At 42.3% G+C, this 18,758-nt stretch overlaps 3 protein-coding genes across 3 annotated transcripts; all 3 read left to right on the plus strand.

Moving 5' to 3' along the window:
* The first annotated feature begins 361 nt into the window (after positions 1 to 361).
* On the plus strand, positions 362 to 8,584 carry LOC146385847 (uncharacterized). Its single transcript, XM_084931833.1, has 2 exons — positions 362 to 633; positions 3,952 to 8,584. The coding sequence occupies exon 2, from the start codon at positions 4,073 to 4,075 to the stop codon at positions 7,121 to 7,123; it is 3,051 nt and encodes a 1,016-aa protein (XP_084787959.1). The 5' UTR covers positions 362 to 633; positions 3,952 to 4,072; the 3' UTR covers positions 7,124 to 8,584.
* Positions 8,585 to 8,695: 111 nt separating this feature from the next.
* Positions 8,696 to 13,549, plus strand: gpank1 (G patch domain and ankyrin repeats 1). The gene is made up of 4 exons (XM_084931839.1): positions 8,696 to 11,160; positions 11,242 to 11,383; positions 12,010 to 12,085; positions 13,034 to 13,549. The coding sequence occupies exons 1-4, from the start codon at positions 10,780 to 10,782 to the stop codon at positions 13,473 to 13,475; spliced, it is 1,041 nt and encodes a 346-aa protein (XP_084787965.1). The 5' UTR covers positions 8,696 to 10,779; the 3' UTR covers positions 13,476 to 13,549.
* A 2,508-nt stretch (positions 13,550 to 16,057) lies between these two features.
* LOC146385849 (cytochrome P450 3A56-like) lies at positions 16,058 to 17,977 on the plus strand. Its single transcript, XM_084931842.1, has 7 exons — positions 16,058 to 16,167; positions 16,278 to 16,426; positions 16,662 to 16,789; positions 16,876 to 16,942; positions 17,025 to 17,185; positions 17,398 to 17,624; positions 17,767 to 17,977. Exons 1-7 carry the CDS (start codon positions 16,079 to 16,081, stop codon positions 17,960 to 17,962), a joined length of 1,017 nt encoding a protein of 338 aa, XP_084787968.1. The 5' UTR covers positions 16,058 to 16,078; the 3' UTR covers positions 17,963 to 17,977.
* Positions 17,978 to 18,758: the final 781 nt, after the last annotated feature.

Consider the following 18,758-nt stretch of genomic DNA (forward strand, 5'->3'; position numbering starts at 1 on the left):
TGAATACTTTAATAAATAACGTTAATTAGTTAAGCATTCGTTAACACTGATGGAAATCTTCAGACCGTAAAGAATCTGAAGAAATGAGGTGAAACGAGATTTCATTAAACTTGCTTCCCTGTTTCCCTTCTGCCTTATTCAAATCCATTGATGCATCCGGAAAAATGTGCAACACCTTACAGAGACACTGAGACACGTTATTGTTTTGATGGGATACACTTTAAGTGGCCAACAAATTGTTAATCGTTAATTAAGTATTGAATATAAAAATACCTCTTTGGTCTTAGTAGAAGAAAGCAGCTGTTTCCGCTAAAGTTAAGGCTAAGGGTCGCGGATTATACGCCCCTCCAGCCAGCTGAGGGCGCTGTGGGGCGCTGACACAGACCCCCGTGGGAGGGGAGGCAGTGTCCGGAAGAAGCTCTGCTAACATGGCGGTTATGTTTTTCACTCCATGCTTTGGTTGCGAGCATAGCGTTTAGGTGTAATGACTGTTTTAAAGTGCGCGGCTGCAGAGAGGAGCATGCTGCCGGGATGCTGACGGCCGCGGCTCGGAGCTGAGTCTGCGGTCCCTCCCCCCGCCGCTGTCTCTGCGTCCGTCTGTCCGTGCCGTGACTTGTGACCCAGTTTGGTTTGGTGAGTTTTCGCGTCCTCGTCCTCCTCCTTCATGCTTCCTCTTTTCTCTGTGGCTATAAAATCTTCCCTTCCCTTTGACGCTGTGGAGGAGGGACGTTAAAAACCGTTAGCGCGTGCACCGTGATGCTGGTCGCAGGGCCGCGCCGCAGTCACTCACTTTGAGGGGGCCAGAGTCACCATCATACTGGTATAACCTACTGCGATTATTTCTTTGAGGGAGGCGGTCAGTTTGATTCTGATCTGCGTGGAAAAGACAAAATGTCCAGCTTATTTTTAGAATGAAGCACTTGAAGTTTTTCCACTGAAGGAGGCAGAAAAGTTGGCTTAAAGAGAAGGTGGCCATAATGGACAAGGAGCTGAAACAGTAATTTTTTGGAAGACGGCAACTTGTCTTTAAACACTCACTAACCACCAAGCAGCATTAATTTCTTTGACCAGTAATTCTGGCTGTTCGATCGGTCCAGCATGTACCCTGCCTCTCACTGTATGGTAGCTGGGATACCTCCAGTCCCCCACGACCCTAACCACTGTGAGGATTCATAGATGGACTTTCATCAACTAATACACCAAGATAAAAATATTCCGGAGATCCAATCAGAACCAATTAAGTTTTGTAGAAAGGCGGGAGGAGTTTGGAAGGCATCCAGTCAGAAGTAGTCTCCTTGTGCAGCGAGGTTAGACGTACACGTTTGATATGGTTCAGCTGCCCCGTTTCTCATGAACACATGACAAAACTTCAGCACTTGAGAGGACCAGGAGACCAGATGGAAACATTTCACATTTTGTAAACCGTGTGGAGCAACTCTCACCATAGACTTTTACAATAAACAATAAACTTTAGATTTATTCTACTAAAGCTAAAAGAATTCAGATCCCTAAATTATGAATAAATCTCAAAGACTCAAAGAAGATTTTAGTCAAAAGATTATGACTAAAACTAAATCAAAATTGGCTGTCACAATTAACGATGGCACCAAGCAGTAATTAAACGATACTGGGTTTGTCAGACTGTATGAGGAGTGATTGTCTTCAGAGGACACCTTGTGCCCTACTACTAAAACTAACATGTTTCAAAACACTTTGGAACAAGAAGTCATTTGCTCGTCAGCAGCTGGTAATTGTTTACAGACAGGTTGGCGTCTTCCAAAGTACAGGCAACCAAATCAATCACAAGGCAGTTTTCAGTGCAGCACCATATTTCTATTTTTGACCAATTTCACATGTCCACTATTCATTTGCCAACTGACCATTCTCCAGGTCTGTGCAATTCGGGTAAACAGGCAACTTCACTGCAACTGCCATCGACATCTAGCAGCCTCTCACCACGGCTTACCATAAAAATATGGCCCGTTTGAATCCCTGATAGGGCTGCCACGATTAGTCAACTAGTCACGATTACGTCGACTATCAAAATCGTCGACGACTGATTTAATAGTCGACGCGTCGTTTGAAGCTTTGTAAGATCACAAAAGACGCAGGAATAAGTAGTAGGATTTAAGAGTGTAATAACGGACTGAAACAGAAGATGGCAGCACTGCATGTACAAGGATGCCAGCTGCCGTTAAACCCCGAAGAAGAAGAAGTAGCTCTGTCTCAGAATTCATAGCGCAGCCCAGCTCAGTTTACAACAATGGCGGCAGCTAGTTAGTTTTAATGTTACTCTTATTATTCTTTCTGGGTCACAAAATAAACGTTCAACATATTTTCAGGCGAGAATGTAGCTGTGTAAACCTCAAATATCTGCTCAGTTTATCAAGACACCACATATTTTCAAAAGCGCTCCGACGTTTTCGGAGACGTCTGTTACCCACTAGCTCGATAGCTAGCCGGGGGCAAGGCTCACTAGAGCCGTGAGAACACCGGACTCCCAGCAAATCGTTTTCAAACCACCGCCGTCTTTCGCTACTCAGGTTAAACATGATATATAAGTCACTTAGATAACTTAAAAATGTTATTGTTTGGCTTTTTCTAGTATTTTATTTGTTCCTGAGTAAATCGGTTTGGCTGAGATTAAAGTTATAGTTTTTACACAGCTGAATAAACGTCAAGCAGACAGCTGATCATCAGAAGTGTGAGACGCTCGAGAATATACTTAAACTTCACCGAAACAATCTGTAAATTTCATTAAAATGTAACAAACTCTCATCTTGTCTTTATTTTAAGTTAGCACATACCTTAAACACTTAAAGCTGTAAGCTAATGATAGTTATATAAGAGCAAATGCATGCTGGTGCAATAAGCTGTAAGGATGCATGATCTGATTAGTCGACTAATCGCAAAAATAATCGGTGACTAGTCGACTATCAAAATAATCGTTTGTGGCAGCCCTAATCCCTGATGAAGCTGTTTCGTGCAAATAGGACAGTGGCAGGTATCGCAGCGCTGCTTATAATCTCTCTGTGTTAACACAGCCTTTCTGCTTTAGGATCTGCATGCGCTCAAATAAAAAGGGGTGTTTCACAGAAACTCAATCAGCTAAGCACTGCCTAGTCCACTCAGAAAACATAGAAGCCACTTTTACTTTTTGCAAGGTGGAAGTGAGAGTAATGTAACCTAGTTTAAAGGTAGTTACACTATTTGAGGAAGTGTTCCAGCAGTGTTAAAAAAAATAGTAGAAGCAAACATAAAAACATAGATTTTTTTTGTAAATTCCCCAGACAATGCAATGTGAAGTTTGCATTACAGCTGGGCTTCATCCTGTGGTGTTAGTAAGGTAAAGCTTAACAAGCTGCACATATAAAACATGTAAAGCAAATACAAATAAGATCAATGAAAATGTGGCATTTTCAGCTGATTTGAAACTGAAATTCTGAACAGCCAGTTCAACCAGTTTATGAGAAATGCAAAATTCAGCATGGTGATCTAGCCAAGTAAAATGAGAGCCGTCTGCATAACACAGAAAACTCTGACTATAGGCTCAACATACTTTGCTAACACATTCATCCCACCGACCAATAATGCAACTTAATTCAGTCACAGAGAACCATCCAACTATTATTCTCAAGAATCGCTGCCACTCCTACGTTATTGGTCAGAGTGTAGTGAAACTTGCACACAGTGATGATCTAATTAGTCTTCGCCCAAATCATGCTTAAGGTTAAGGTCAGAGTTACAACAAGTAAAACTATTTTTCTTTATTAACATAACATAAATGAGCTCAAAATGAATAATAACCTCAATGAATGTATGAGTTATTATTAGACTGTGGTATTAAGCTGCTGTAGTTATAGTGAGGCGTGTATTTTAGTGAAATAATCTGCATGTGGAGAAACTACGCCTGAAGCTAATTTGTGTTTGTATATTTTACTGTTTTCCTAGATGAGCTCGGATGGCAGGAACACAGAGTTCACAGAGTGACATCTTAGAGTGAGTGAAGTCTTACTGGACTGGGAGAAGGAAAAAAATTAGCCCCTGTGAGCAAACTTCATAAAACCTAACAATGAGTGAAGTATCTGTGAAGGTAGATGAGGATGTAATAAAACAGGACCCCGCTTTGGAGCCCCTCGCAGAGCCACTGCTGATAATCCTGTCCCCGCCTCCACCTTTCTTGCCTGTCCACGGTGAGCCAGCCTTGCTTTGGTCTAAATGGCTCAAAGCGTTCGAACACTATGTCGAAGCACTCAGTGAAAAAGAGCTGGTCGACTCCAGTAAGTGTCTGCTCTTACAGAACTGCCTTGGCCCGGAGGGGCAGCGTATCTTCACAACACTGATCCAAAATGACACCACCTACGCAGCAGCCATATCAACACTGACAGCTTACTTCAGCTCTGATCACACCACTCAGATGCACCGCCTTAAATTCCACCAAAGGGCTCAGATGCCTGGAGAGACTGTAGATCAGTTTGTGTCTGCTTTAGAAGAGCTGCTCAGGCCTTGCAGTTATGGACACTTGAAGGATGAACTCCTCTTGAATCAGCTGATTGAGAAAACAAGCTACCCACACCTCAGAGAGAGGCTTCTGAATGGGAGAGAAAGTCTGACTTTGACCACAGCGTTAGTTATTGGTAAAGAAGTGGAAACCTTGCTAAATGGATCTCAGCTGTTTGATATTCATGAAGTCAGCGTGGACATTGGAGATGATTTAGAACCACCAGTTCAAAGAAAAGCTAAAAGAGGAAGGCCTCGCCGTGGGGAAAAAAGGTCAAAAACAAACTCGCGCTTGACTAAAACTCAATCACTCAAACCCAAAGGTAACTGCTACAGCAATGATAAGCTCTGTAATAATGACAATGATGCAGAGTCTCAGACTACTAGTGAGACCAATCTGACTTGCGATAATGAAAATGGAGCCTCATCTTCATCTTTACACGAGCTGAACAAGCACAGGTGCAACAAAACTAGTGATGGTTTTGAGGATGACGACAACACCAATGATGAGGACTTTGATCCGTTTTCAACTAAACCAAAAGGTCCCTACTGTCCCATCTGCCCCGATCGCCGCTTCAGAGACGCTCACAAGCTTGCCAGACACATGAGGACTCACACGAAGGAGAAACCGTTCAACTGCCCTGTCTGCTCTATGAGCTTCAGCCAGTCGTACCACATGACCCGACACCTGAGGAACCAGCACGGTGCAGGACAGCATGTCTGCACTGCCTGTGGGATAACTTTAGAGAGCTTTGCAGAGTTGAAAAGTCACAAGAGGAAGCACAAGTCAGCTGTTCTGTCATATCCAGAATGTCGTGAAAAATTTTCCAACAGCGACGTGTTTTCTAGTCATGTCGAGTCAGACAGCAAAAGTTTCTCCACCCACACAGAGGGACAAAGTTCTCAGCAAATCGAGAGAGTCAAAGTGAAGATTGAAGAAATAACAAGTGACGATCCAGCTTTCGGTAACAGGGATTTTCAGGATACAGGATCCGAAGCGAATGTTTTGATGGAAGAAGGAAATTCCGATGAAGCACCATCTCAAGATGAAGGGAGACCGAAAGAAAACCCCACCGCCACTGCAAAAACAAAAGGCCATTTCTGTCCCATCTGCATAAACAGACGCTTCAGAGGGCCAAACAAACTCGCCAGGCACATGAGGACACACACAAAGGAGAAACCCTTCAGCTGTCCTGTCTGCGCCATGACTTTTAGCCAGTCCTACCACATGACCCGACATGTGAGGAACCAGCACAATCTGGGCAAATACATCTGCTCTAAATGTGGCAAAAGTTTCAGTAGCTGGCTCGATATGAGAGCGCACAAGAAAACCCACGCAGTCGAAGGCCTGACATGTCTCGCATGCGATAAACAGTTCAAGGAGAAGGCTGCGCTTGCAAGTCACCTTAAATTACACAAGAAGGTCGCGTCAGGTCCTCGAAGCCTCGTCTGCGGCGACTGCGGCAAAGAATTCCGCCGAATGTATCACTTGAAACGGCACATAGTTACTCATAGGAAAGCATCGAATGGGGAGTGTTTCACGTGCCCTGATTGTCAGACAGACTTTGCCTTTGTGGAAGACCTCAACAAACACCTGGAGGTACATGTAAAAGAAAACAAGGGGACCTGCCCAAAGTGTAATGAAACCTTTGGTAGTCTTGAAGAACTGGAGGTACACATGGCGGTGCATCAGAAGTCTTATTCCTGCAGCACGTGTGGAAAGAAGTTTAAAGTTGAGTATGCTCTGAAGAAGCACGAGCAAAGTCATGGAAGCGAACAGTATTACTGTGCACTGTGCCGCAAACACTTCCTCAAGCTTTCCCACTATAAGAGGCACTTAATGGTCCATAACAGGCGCGAATCTAAATGTCCACACTGCAACACCGTCTTTCTGCAGTTAACCGCTTTGAAGTATCACCTGCGGACTCATACTGAAGAAAGACCGTACCAGTGCACCTGTTGTATTGAAACCTTTGAGGAGAGGGAAGATCTAGAGCAGCACTGCCTCAAACACAGGAAATTCAAGAAGGAGAGGCCCTACTCCTGCACTCGGTGCGATTTTGCTTTCTCCACCCTGATGGAGCTGACGGAACACATGAGTTCACACGAGGGAGAGCAGCCGCAGACCTGCTCCGTCTGCGGGAGGACGTTCCTGAACAAGAATAAGCTGGAGAAACACCTGACGATCCACACAGGGGAGAGACCTCACCTCTGCTCCATCTGTGGGAACGGTTTCCCCTCCGCAGCGAGCCTCAAGCTACATGTGCACATCCACACAGGAGAAAAACCTTACCAGTGTTCCCAGTGCAGTAAGAGTTTCAGGTCGTCCAGCGGGCTGCGCCTACACAGCAGACAGCACATGGAGGTTCGGCCCAGTTACGAGTGTCCCCAGTGCGGTAGAACTTACGGCCGCATGACAGAGCTGAAGATGCACCAGCGCTACCACACGGGAGATAAACCGTATGCGTGCACCTGCTGCAGCAAACGCTTTATTAGCAAAGACAAACTAAATGTTCACATGAGGATACACACAGGGGAGAGACCGTACTCCTGCCCCCACTGTGCACAGACTTTTACACAGACCGGGGACAGAAACAGACACATCAGTAAATTCCACCCGTAAGTGCAGTGAAAGGAAAACAACAAAGGCTTGGTGGTTACTTTGAAATGACCGTACCAGTGGTTTTGCATGTTTGTTGGAATTTGATGCCTTACTAATATTTGAGGAAGAATACAAAACCAAAATGTATTACAAGCATAACTAAGGCAAATTTAGGCTGACATGAACATAAAAGATGAGGTAACATAATTGGTTTGGATTATGAACAACACTAACAGATCAGTTTCTGGCAGTCCCAGTAAAGACTTGTTACTGCTTAACTGGAGGTTTTTGTGAAGCCAAACTTCACAAATGTGCAAAGTATAAATACAGCAGATATTGTGAAAGACATCATTTTTTATGAGCTTTTCAGAAGAATCAAGATTAATGCCTTTTTGGTCATATTAATGTTCATATTAATCTTCCAGTATGATTTTTGTCCCCGCCTCTTGCATGCAGAGATTTCTCTGAATTCTGACTCTGACTTTTAATGATCTTCTTGAGTTAGCCCACTCAACCCCTCACTTCTTTACTTCTAAGTGGCTTACAAATCATTTGATTCTGTTCATTGACATTAGACAGTGAGGGTGAAAACTGATGTTGAGTCACAGATGAAAAGCCAGTCACACAGAGCTGCTGTTCATCTGTCTTAAATGTTTTCTGTGAGAGAGAATAACCTGTTTAATGTGTTTGTTTGTTTTTTCTTGTGTCTTGCAAACCTACTCAAAAATGACTATCATAACCTAAAAACATAGCACTTTATAACTTTCTTATAGCACATATACTGAGCCAAAATGCGACGCCTATTGGAGACAAAAGACAAATTACACAAAAGCAGCAGAAAAGAAGAAAACTCCCACTTCTAAAAATGCTCATTTCTTTACTACTGAAAAAACTTTGTAAATTAACGCAGAGAGCCCAATTCCCATCAGGATTTGTGTTTTCTCGTTAGATTGTTCTGAAAAGTTCATGAATGTGCTGCTTTTTGCTTCCAAACTTTGCTTAATGGGGAAAAGCATGCAGAACCACAGTACTGGTGTCACAAATGGTTTCTGTGTGTACAGTAAGATGCCTGACAGTTTGTCTCTGCTGTTTTCTGCAAGTTTCACAGCTGGACTGAAGAAGTCATATCATTACTCTTGAAATACAAAAGCTCTGCATGACAGTTTATTCTTTGAGGCTCACGGCTCTCCCTCCTGTGCCTGATTTATCCCCCTTGTGAAGCACTTTTGTAAAGCACCCTGGTCTTACAGACTGTCACACTCGTGACCAGCATGTAAATCTTTGGTCTTCGACACACACATCTGCAGACACATACTGAACGCTCAGACACCAAAATGTTTCAGCGATCGCGATTCAGCATTTTTATCTGTATGTGTGGGCATATCTTACACGTCTGATTCTTTTTGCTTCTCTGAAAGTGAGCATTTTGTAACTGTGTTTGGAAAAGTGTCCTAAGAATAAAACGTATTCACTTCACCAGTACCTGTTGTGAGACTGTGAAACCACATCAGATGTGTACAAAGAAACAAAGGAATGAACATCGTTCCATGTTTCATCTGTTAGTTACTCAAACTCGCTTCAGATGTCAAGTCCTGTGACACAAAATAGTTCTCCCTCGAGGGGGAGGGAGTATGTGACTGGTTCTTTTTGTTAGCAGTTAAGAATTCACAGTTTTCAAGATATTTTCTAATTTTGTTTTGGTGGTAAATGCCAATAACAGGCTGCAGCTGATTTAGTTTTGGTGAAACTCGGGTCAGGTCACAACAAATGTGAAAAACTTTACGTTACCCACAATCTTTAATGGATTAGTTTTAAACTTTACAACAATATACTAGGCGTTGGGGAACATGAGTACCCAGGTTTGCTATATCAAAACTATGTCGAGTAATCTATGATATGAAAGGACATGGCGAGAGCTATACAACACGCTTTTTACTTTTTCAGTATGACCACACAGTGGCGCCATACCAATAAAATGGAATAAAATATCAGAGTTTTAGTAAAGACGTTGCCTTTCAGGTGGGCGTTGTGCTCTCTGAGTGCTCTTCGTTTTTGATGCTGCTCACGAGAATGAAGAAGCAGCACTGTGTCAGACTTTGCTGCTGTCGTGTTGTAAAGAGCAGTGATGGCAACAGGCATATTATTGTTTTCAGGTGTGTACGCGAGCAGAAAACAGAACAAAGGAGGGGGTCTTCTACCCAGCCCGGTCTGCTATTTTACAAAAAAAAACCCTCTTCTCCATCAAAGCTTCTGCAGGCCCGACTGCCCTGATAGCTTTTGAAAATCACCCACATTTCGGGCAGCTTGAAAACAGACTATTATGTGGCAGTATATTTCTGTGGAGGAAAAAAATAAAACTGTGTTACATGTGCCATGTACCAATTCTTGGTTAATTTCTTGCAGTAAATCTTCCATATTTAATTAATTTAATAGGATGAAGTTTTTGTTTTGGGGAGTTTTTCTTGTTTCTTGTGGAGGGCTGATCTTTTGTGGAAGGTAAAGAAGTACATACAACTTGCATTTGTTGGTGTAAAATGAAAGCAAGGAAGAAAGACGAGACCAAATGAATATTTATGATGACATAAAGGAAATGAGTTTATAAAATTGTCAGAAGTGGTCAGGAAACAGCCAGGTTAACATAAGGAAAAAACAAAACACAGTCACTGAGACTAAAATATGATATATTGATTTTAATCAGACCTCTGTCTATATGTGTTTGCAAAACAACCTCTGAATGCAAAGTGTAAATCACCTGACATGAAATAACATGTTACACTACAGTTGCCGAGATATGCTCCTAGAAGGGATACACGTCTGAAGATTTCCACATATCACACGTGGGGGAAGCACAGGTGTTAGTTACCTTTTTCACCATGCAATTCTCACAGTGTGAACAGTAGTTAAATAGATCGAATTTTATTGATGTAGATTAAAAAAGGACTTTCACATATTAATGTGGTACTTGTATGTTGAATGCATTAAGCATGTTAAACTATTTTAGTGAAATAAAAGGTAATTCTTTTTAATTTTTTAAGGCAGGATGAAAAAAAATATAAACTGAAAAAAGTAAAAACGAAAGCAGCATCAGGCTTAATAGGTGGCAGTGACGTCTGAGTTTATGAATTATATATTTAGTTATTGAGAGATATCAAAGGGTGCAGTGTAAAGGAGTAGACGGTAGGTGGCAGCACTCACTGTTATTCACACTTGTTTTTCCACGGAAATAAGGACATTATTTAGAAGCTGCTTCCTATTATCGAATCGACTCGAGAACTTTTAATGTAATCGGCTGTTTAACACTTGGCTCTAGGTTATATTATATCTTCATCATAAACGAGCTTTAAGGAGACTTTGGGGTGACTGAATCTTGTTGGTAATCTGAAACGATCGTATGTCTAATGTTTAGCTACTGATGCTAAGATGCTAACTAGCTACCCTGTTATGGTATGCTAACTAGCGTTGTGAGGCTGGTAGTTTCCTGTTATAAGTATAATGTTAAATGTAATATGTGGCTAAATCCAGTACCAGCATGTGAACTGTCTTTTGGAAACTGCAATGTTGGCTAACATCTCATTTATATCTCAGTTAGATATAAACACCGCTGACTTTAAGATCTGCTTCTTTCACGTAACTACAAAACGTCCTGTCTGAGATACCTGAAGTTACGGTCACTTCTTATGGCTGCTTTCGGCTTTACTCCTGCCAGAGAGCAGGATCTTTTCAGTTTTGAAGCGGAACAGTCCAGCTCAAAAACAAGCAGCGGACTCAGCGGGGAAGAGGCCAAGCGTTTCTACGAAAGCTTAACGAAAGATGAGAAGGGGGGAGATGGATCAAAAGGTCAGACTAGACAGGAGAGTAGAAAGTCCAGGAGAAGAGCGATGAGGAGGGTGCGAGCTGTGGAAGCACAGCAGGGTCAGAGTGGAGGGAGTCAATCAGAGACTGGACACTCAGAAAGAACCATGGAGCTGCTCGGTCTGCGGCTACTGCGCTTTGCCCATGAGGGAGACATCCCTGGGCTCAAAGAGGTCCTCTCAAAGGGGGTCGACATCAACTACCAGGTATGATGATGAAGATTCTGTTTCATTTGGGGAAATAATACGTTTTGCTTAAAGAGTGTATTGTTTTTTCCACCCTTGCAGGATACTTTCTTCTGGACAGCTGTAATGTGTGCAAGCTGGTCAGGGCAAAGAGCTGCTGTGAGGCTTCTGCTGCAGCACGGAGCGGCCTGGGTCGGAGTGGTTGACACAAAGGGGAGGGATGCCAAAGACCTGGCACTGGAAGGTATAACCAACAAACATGGTTGAAACCCTGAAGTCATCTCCCAGGTCAAAACTGGTTGCTAAGGAAAGGAAAAATTGCCAGCTGACGGTTATTCAGCTCCGAGATGTTTGCTCAGCTGTGATCATTAGTGGTCGATATCTGTTTGTGTGTGCAGTGAAGCTGAGCCAGTGTTGTTGTAGTTTTGGATTTTCTATTTAGTATTTGTTCCTATTTCATTTTGATGTTTTGCTTTGAATTCAGGTCCGTTTTCATTCACGGAGTGGGTTCAGCTGTTTCACTTTTACTTCTTATTGTTTGAAATTGTTTGTTTAATTTTCATTACTTTTACTGTTTTAATCTTTTTATTTATTATTATAATTGTTATTATAAGGCAATATAATGTGGAAATTTAAAAAATTCAGGACAGTTTTGCAACATAAATGCACCACTGTAGTCTAAACAAAGATGACCATAAAAGCTTGTAGTATAGTCAAACATGACTATACTAACAAAGATTAAAACATAGTTAGTTTTGCAATAACATAATGTTGGTTTAGTGAGTTTTTATGTCTTTTTCAGTTTCATGGCTCCAAGTTTTAAGATGACTATAAAGACCTTGAACTGAACTCATTCATTTCTTTTCACAGCTGGTCACAATGACGTGTTGGAGGAGCTGTTGAGCTACGGGAGAAGACCAAAGAGAGACACACCGTCTGATAGCAGGTGTGCACACTCTCATTGGTACACAGTTCTAATCTAAATATAACCACACAGTAAAATCATTCAGGCTTTACAATATCTATCTAAACCATTCATATCTGAGGAATAGGGTACACACAAGCCGTTTTCACACATGAATTTCAGATAATGTCGTGACAACCAGCTTAGACTTTCTCTAAAGTTGGCCTTCCTCACATATAACGCCCAGCAGAGGGAACTACTCTGTATAATAGAGATGTTTGTTTATTGATAATCTAATGACACAAATTTTTCCAAGCGATCAATGAAAAATCCTTGATTCAAAATCTATGGTGTGAAACATTTAATGGTACAGGAGTTTTAATCCATCCGACACAGAGACACTGCCTGGTGCCTTTTGGATCGTTGATGGGCTAAAAGTGATCGTGTCTGGGTTTAAATCTCGTATTAAAAAGCTTGAGCTCTGGTGATGGTGAAGCAGAAATTACTACATAATTTCTACTTTTGACATTTTACAGTCAGGAGAAGGATTAGCGCTTATTGGTGTCAAATTGTGCAACAAGAGTTCATATTTAGCACTGCCGCTATATATGATAACAGCAGTCCTTTTGCCCTCCTCACTGTGTGGGTGTGGTCACAGATGTGAGGGCATACACAGCAGTGAGCTAAACATACTTCCTGGTAAGGCTGGACTTTAACCACAGAGATCATGGAATCAAATCAGAGTGAATTACCATAAAAAATCAAATAATGCTGAATAATATAGCAGTGATATTTGCCAACATTCACCAACATCAGGATCACATTATGAGGTCAGATCAACAGATTTCGAATGAGCACAAACACGAGTGAGATAAGATTACAGCAGGTAAAATCTCTGCTGTTGTTTACACACACTTGGAGAAGAAGTCAGTTTGTGGCTCTTTCATGTTTCTTTTCGGGCTCATGTTGTCTTTTTTCATCTATCCTCAGTTCCCTCCAGCCTCAGTGGTGCGACGTGTGTCGTAGCGAGCACAGCAGCAGCCTGCCGTCACATCTCTCCTCCACCCTGCATCAGTTCAATCTGCGACGCCCTCCACCGACGCCTTACTACTGCCTCCCCCCCTCCAGCAACAGCTTCAAGATGATGGTTCGTTGTGGCTGGAAACCAGGAACAGGACTGGGGCCACAGGGAGAGGGGCCCAAACAGCCAGTGCCTACTGTGCTGAAGAGAGACCAGAAGGGTCTGGGATACGGACAGATGAAAAGAGCCAAAGTGACTCACTTCCAAGCCAGAGACTGTGAAGCTGTGAAACCACCATCTAAGGACAAAGTGGGGATTGGAATGAAAGGACAGAGGAAGGAAGAAAGTAGGAAAAAAGAGCAAAAAGACAGGAACTGGGAAAGAGACTTCCGTGCCTCTTTTTATCTTTGACACTGGCTCATTCACATCTGCATCTGAAACACATAAAACATGACGCTGAGTTTTTTATTAAAGCTTTGACAGAGTTTGATGGGTTTGTCTGTGAAGTGACTTTAAATGAAGCTTAACGCTCAGTGTTTGCTCAATGATTGAATGTGTGGCAAAAGGTTTTCATTCATGTTCACGAGGATTTCAATTACACTGTAACTGAATGTGTCTGAGCCACAAAGGTGTTAAAGGCTTACATTATAATGTTTTATTCGCATTCAGCAAAAAGAAAAAACAGCAAGACCGATCTTATCATGAAGAACACTGATTATTGCTCATGATCCAGGGATGGACAAATTCTTTAGTGTCATAAAGCAGTGCAGACATTTTTATATTAAAGATTAAAGAAGAAAGAGTTTCTTTTAGATATTAAAGTTGATTCTACAAAGAAAAATCATCTAGTTTTTTCTTCACTGTTAAATCCTTTTAAGCAAATACACAGACCGAGAGTAACCTTTCCCTCTGTTGGAGCTCCGGGTGCCTTTTCACCTGGTTCACCTTTACACCTGCAATCATGTGAATGTTGAGTCACACACTTGTGCTTACCTGTGTCAGGTTCTGTTAAACTGGCTTTTACTGCTTCAGTCTGGGCTCTTTTCTTTTGTTTTCAGGGCTTTATAATGACAAGAAAGGACATTTTAAGTCACTTTAAACTGCCTGTTACACAACACGTGGGCTCAGGGATGTCCTGTTTCAAATTAATGGGCTAAAAATTAATGTACCCTTAAAATCTACTCAGAGTGGTGTAATCCACTTTTTATCCACTTTTTAAAATATTCTGTAGCAATATTGATTTGTTCTTGTAGATTTGTTGGAAGATAATGTAGGCGAAAGCTTTATTTTGTAATGCAGAGTAATATGTGTGCCACATCTTATAGCTACAGAGTATACCACACACAGGCACTACAGTACAACCTCAGCAATCTCTCTTTCCATCCACCACCTGCAGCTCTTCAAGAAGAGAGATGTAATCTGTCCAGCATGCCTTACATCTGCCTCAGGGCTCTTCTGGTAAGACATGTCCAAAACACCCACTTCACCCTGTGAAGACCAGCCCATACACCCTTGGTATTAAGCTCTTTGCACTTAATTCTTTTGGTTGTTATTCACATCTTACAGCCATAGGTGAGGAATGTAGACTGACCACTAATCAACAGCTTTGCTTTCACGCTCTGCTCTGTCTTCCTAAAAACAGCTGAGTATGCTGTCTGCATTACTCCTGACATGGCACCAGTTTGTTTTTACCTGTCAGCATCTCCCCTCACTCATAAACAGGACTCAGTGATTATTTAACTCTTCCACTTGGGGCAGCAACTAATACCAAGCCCAGAGTGGGCACACCACCCTTTTCTGGGTTACAACAATGGCTTCAGACTTGGAGATGCTACATCTCATTACTTCTTCTTCACACTAAGCTGCAAACCTCCCAAGTGCAAGCTAGAAGTCATCTCTTGATGAAGGCAAAAAAATCATATCTGCAAAAAAGGAGACATGACATCCTCAGGCCGTCCAACCAGCTTCAACTTCACTGGTCAGTTGCTATGCTGATCTTGGACCAACATTATTATGATGATGTAGAAACAACACCAACACTGGGATATCAACTCATGCACAAAGGGTAATCCTCACAAACTGCGCTCTGAGCGGCCTGGGTGCCACTTAACTCAGTGGGTGAACAGGTAACCACATGCCACATGGCTGGAGTGCAGCAGCGCAGTTTGAGTCTGACCTGTGGCCCTTTGCTGCATGCCTTTCCTCGCTCTTTCTCTCCAGTTTCCTCACTGCTACACTATCCAATAAAAGAGAAGAATTGGCTGGGCCTTAGCCCGTGGCACCAGGAGAGGCCCAGCCTGGAACCACTGAATGGACCTGCTTTCCTGTGGGCCAACCATCAAGAGGAGGGGCTGTATGGGTTTGATGCAATGTAGAATGTGCAGCAGTCAGATCACAGGTTTCCCAAACTGGCTTCAGGGACAAAGTGTCACTTAACTCACTAACCTGAGCTAGTGTATGAGGTTAGGAGAAACCAGGTATTGTGGGCCTTGGTTCAATTGTCAGCTTGAGTTCTGAACAGGGTTGGACTCAAGCTGGAACGTGCCCTGGGCAGTGACTCCATTGCTGGATACAAAAACATCTCTTTTTTGGAATGACAGTGAAACTTGAGTGGTTTGATTGGGAGGAACAGCCCAGTCTGAACCCAAGTGAGGTTCTGTTCCTGAACTTCAGGGCTAACCACAGTTTGTCCATAATGAGCACCAAGTCTGAGCATAAAGGTGTCCATAAGTGGACCTAACACCAGGTAGCCTAATCTCTGATTTTGTAATTGAATCGTGTAATTGCCGTATATCTTGGACACTCTTGTGAAGATCGGAGCAGAACTGTCAACTGATGCAAGATGCTAGCAGGCAGGGCATTCATGGAACGCCATAACCAAGTTGGCGGCATAGTATTCAGAAACATCTGTCCCGAGTATGGCCTGGAAATCCCAATATATACTCTGGGCTGTTGTAATTGCATCCGGTTTCAACATTTTTGACGTTGTTGTTTTTTGTCTATTTGTGCCTCAGATGTTTGACATCATGAAGCAGCATTCAGCGGTTCTGATCAGCAGCATGAAAAAGAAAGCAGATAAAGATGAACCTCTAGAGCTGAAAGAGTGAGATCTCTCATACTGTTTTCATTTAAACACATCAGAAAAAGCGCAGATTCACCTCTTCTAAGTCTGCAATAATAAAGCTCATGTTTGATGTGTTTGTGGGTTTGCAGGTTTTTCGGACCCTACAGTATGGATGTGGTAACCAGCACCGCCTTCAGTGTGGACATCGACTCTCTCAACAACCCCTCAGATCCTTTTGTCACGAACATCAAAAAGATGCTGAAATTTGACCTTTTCAGCCCCATCGTCCTCACTATTGGTAAAATATTCATTTTGATACACGAAGCTCCTTTTGACTGCTCCCGTTATTCAACAAGTGTTTACCTTGGCTTGTAGCTCTGCATGTTTGTTTTGGCAGATTTTTTCCTGGTGCAGTCTAAAGGATTTGTGTCTCCTCCTGGGATCAAACTGGGCACCACTACAACATGTCCATCAATGCAGCTGCTGTTCTTCATCTTCCATTAATAAATGTCCTCTTGTTTGTTAAATTTCAGCCTTCTTTCCCTTCATGATTCTCATATTGGAAAAACTGGAGTTTTCCTTTTTCCCTACATCTGTCACAGACTTCTTTTACGCTGCACTACAGAAGATCAAGACTGATCGAGAGAGCAGCAAGCAAAAGGTACGGCTGTGAGTTTGTGTTTGTACCAATAACCTGTTCTGACATAAAATCACAGCTGTTCTCAGACTGTGTTTGTTGACTTCCAGATTCGAGTGGACTTCCTCCAGCTAATGATTGACTCTCAGCAAAATAATGATTCCAAACAGGATAGAGGTGATACACGGACACACGTCTCCACACATGGAAAAAACAGCTTAAAGCTGTTCTAACGTGTATATCCCTCCTACCTCCTCAGGTCTGACAGATCATGAGATCCTTTCCCAAGCAATGATTTTCCTCTTTGCTGGCTACGAAACGACCAGCAGCTCTCTCACTTTCTTGTCTTACAATTTGGCAACAAACCCTCAGGTGATGAAAAAGCTGCAGGAGGAGGTGGATGCAACCTTCCCTAACAAGGTAACAACACAGAATTCTTAATATAAGACAATATATTTCTTTCTAGCATAACTAAGCTAAAGTAAATCATACAGTAGATTTAATGTGTTATAATAATATTGTGTTATGGTGATAATATTATTTTATATATTGTAGTCATATATAAAATCAGCACAGGGTTCAGCTTCTTACTATGTGTCTATCATCAGTCATGTTTATGTGCTTGTGTTCAGGCTCCCATCCAGTACCAGGAACTAATGCAGATGGAGTATCTCGACTGTGTCATCAATGAGTCTCTCCGATTGTTCCCCATTGCTTCACGTTTGGAGCGTGTGGCCAAGGCCAGTGTGGAGATAAATGGCTTTGTGATTCCAAAAGGTATGGTTGTCGTGGTCCCCACCTGGCCGATGCACCGGGACCCCGAGATTTGGCCTGAAGTAGAGAAATTCAAACCTGAGAGGTACGGAAAGGATTCACACGTGTCTGATGTGACAAAGCAGAATGAAGCTCTGTGGGATATAACCCCATTTCTGTTGTTAATATACTGTGTGTGTGTGTGTGTGTGTGTGTGTGTGTGTGTGCGTGTGTGTGTGTGTTCTCAGGTTCAGCAAGGAAAACAAGGAGACAATTGATCCGTACAGCTACATGCCTTTTGGAGCAGGCCCGAGGAACTGCATTGGGATGCGATTTGCTCTGGTTGTGATGAAACTTGCAATAGTGGAGATCCTCCAGAGGTACAGCTTCTCTGTGTGTAAGGAGACCGAGGTGAGAGCCCAGATCATCTTCTCTAACTGTTAGTTTTGTGTGTTATTGTCATTTATTCTACATGCCACTTCTCTGCAGATCCCCATTGAGCTGGACATCCAGGGTCTGCTACAACCAAATCGACCAGTCAAGCTTCAGTTTGATTGGTCGGTGCCACGTTCTTAACCCTCCTCGTCTAAGAAGATGACTTTTCTTCATTTTAATCTTGATGTTTCTTGCGTACATAAACACCATGTCAGTTTTTGTACTACCTTATTTTGTCTGAAGGTGCACTAAACACTCTATTTAATTTCTTTTTGGAATTTTCTGGCAATTATTTCATGATTTAGGCTTTAAAGCGTTAACATAGATCCAGTAAAGACAAAAACGTAGCAGTCAGGCATTTGGCCCTTGTGGACGGTCATTGTTTAGTATGGGCAAAGAGTTTATGACAACATATTGTAAAGAATAATCAACAATTTCTATTTTTGTCTAAAGCAAAAACCTTCCAAGAAGGTTGCCGGTAACTAAAATACACCATGATTAGACCACAAAGCTTTACAGTATTATGTTGCATTATACCCTTTAATTCTCCAAAGAGCTGATTACAAACATCACATCGCTTCTCGGGTGTTTGGTTTTCATATCCTCTCGGAGCGCCACCACTTTTTTGTTGCAGCTCAATAAGGAGAGATCAACTTGGAGGATTTGAACATGATTTATAGAGATTAGGGAATTAATGTATTTGCCAATTAGACTCCAAGGACCCATCATGACAGAATTGGACCAGAGTAATGATAACGCTACTGAGATTGACAGCGTGGGAAAGTCATAGAGCTGCAGAGAACAG

The sequence above is a fragment of the Perissodus microlepis genome, chromosome 6 (genome assembly GCF_051167445.1).
Source record: "Perissodus microlepis isolate ML-2025 ecotype Zambia chromosome 6, ASM5116744v1, whole genome shotgun sequence".
NCBI lineage: Eukaryota > Metazoa > Chordata > Actinopteri > Cichliformes > Cichlidae > Perissodus > Perissodus microlepis.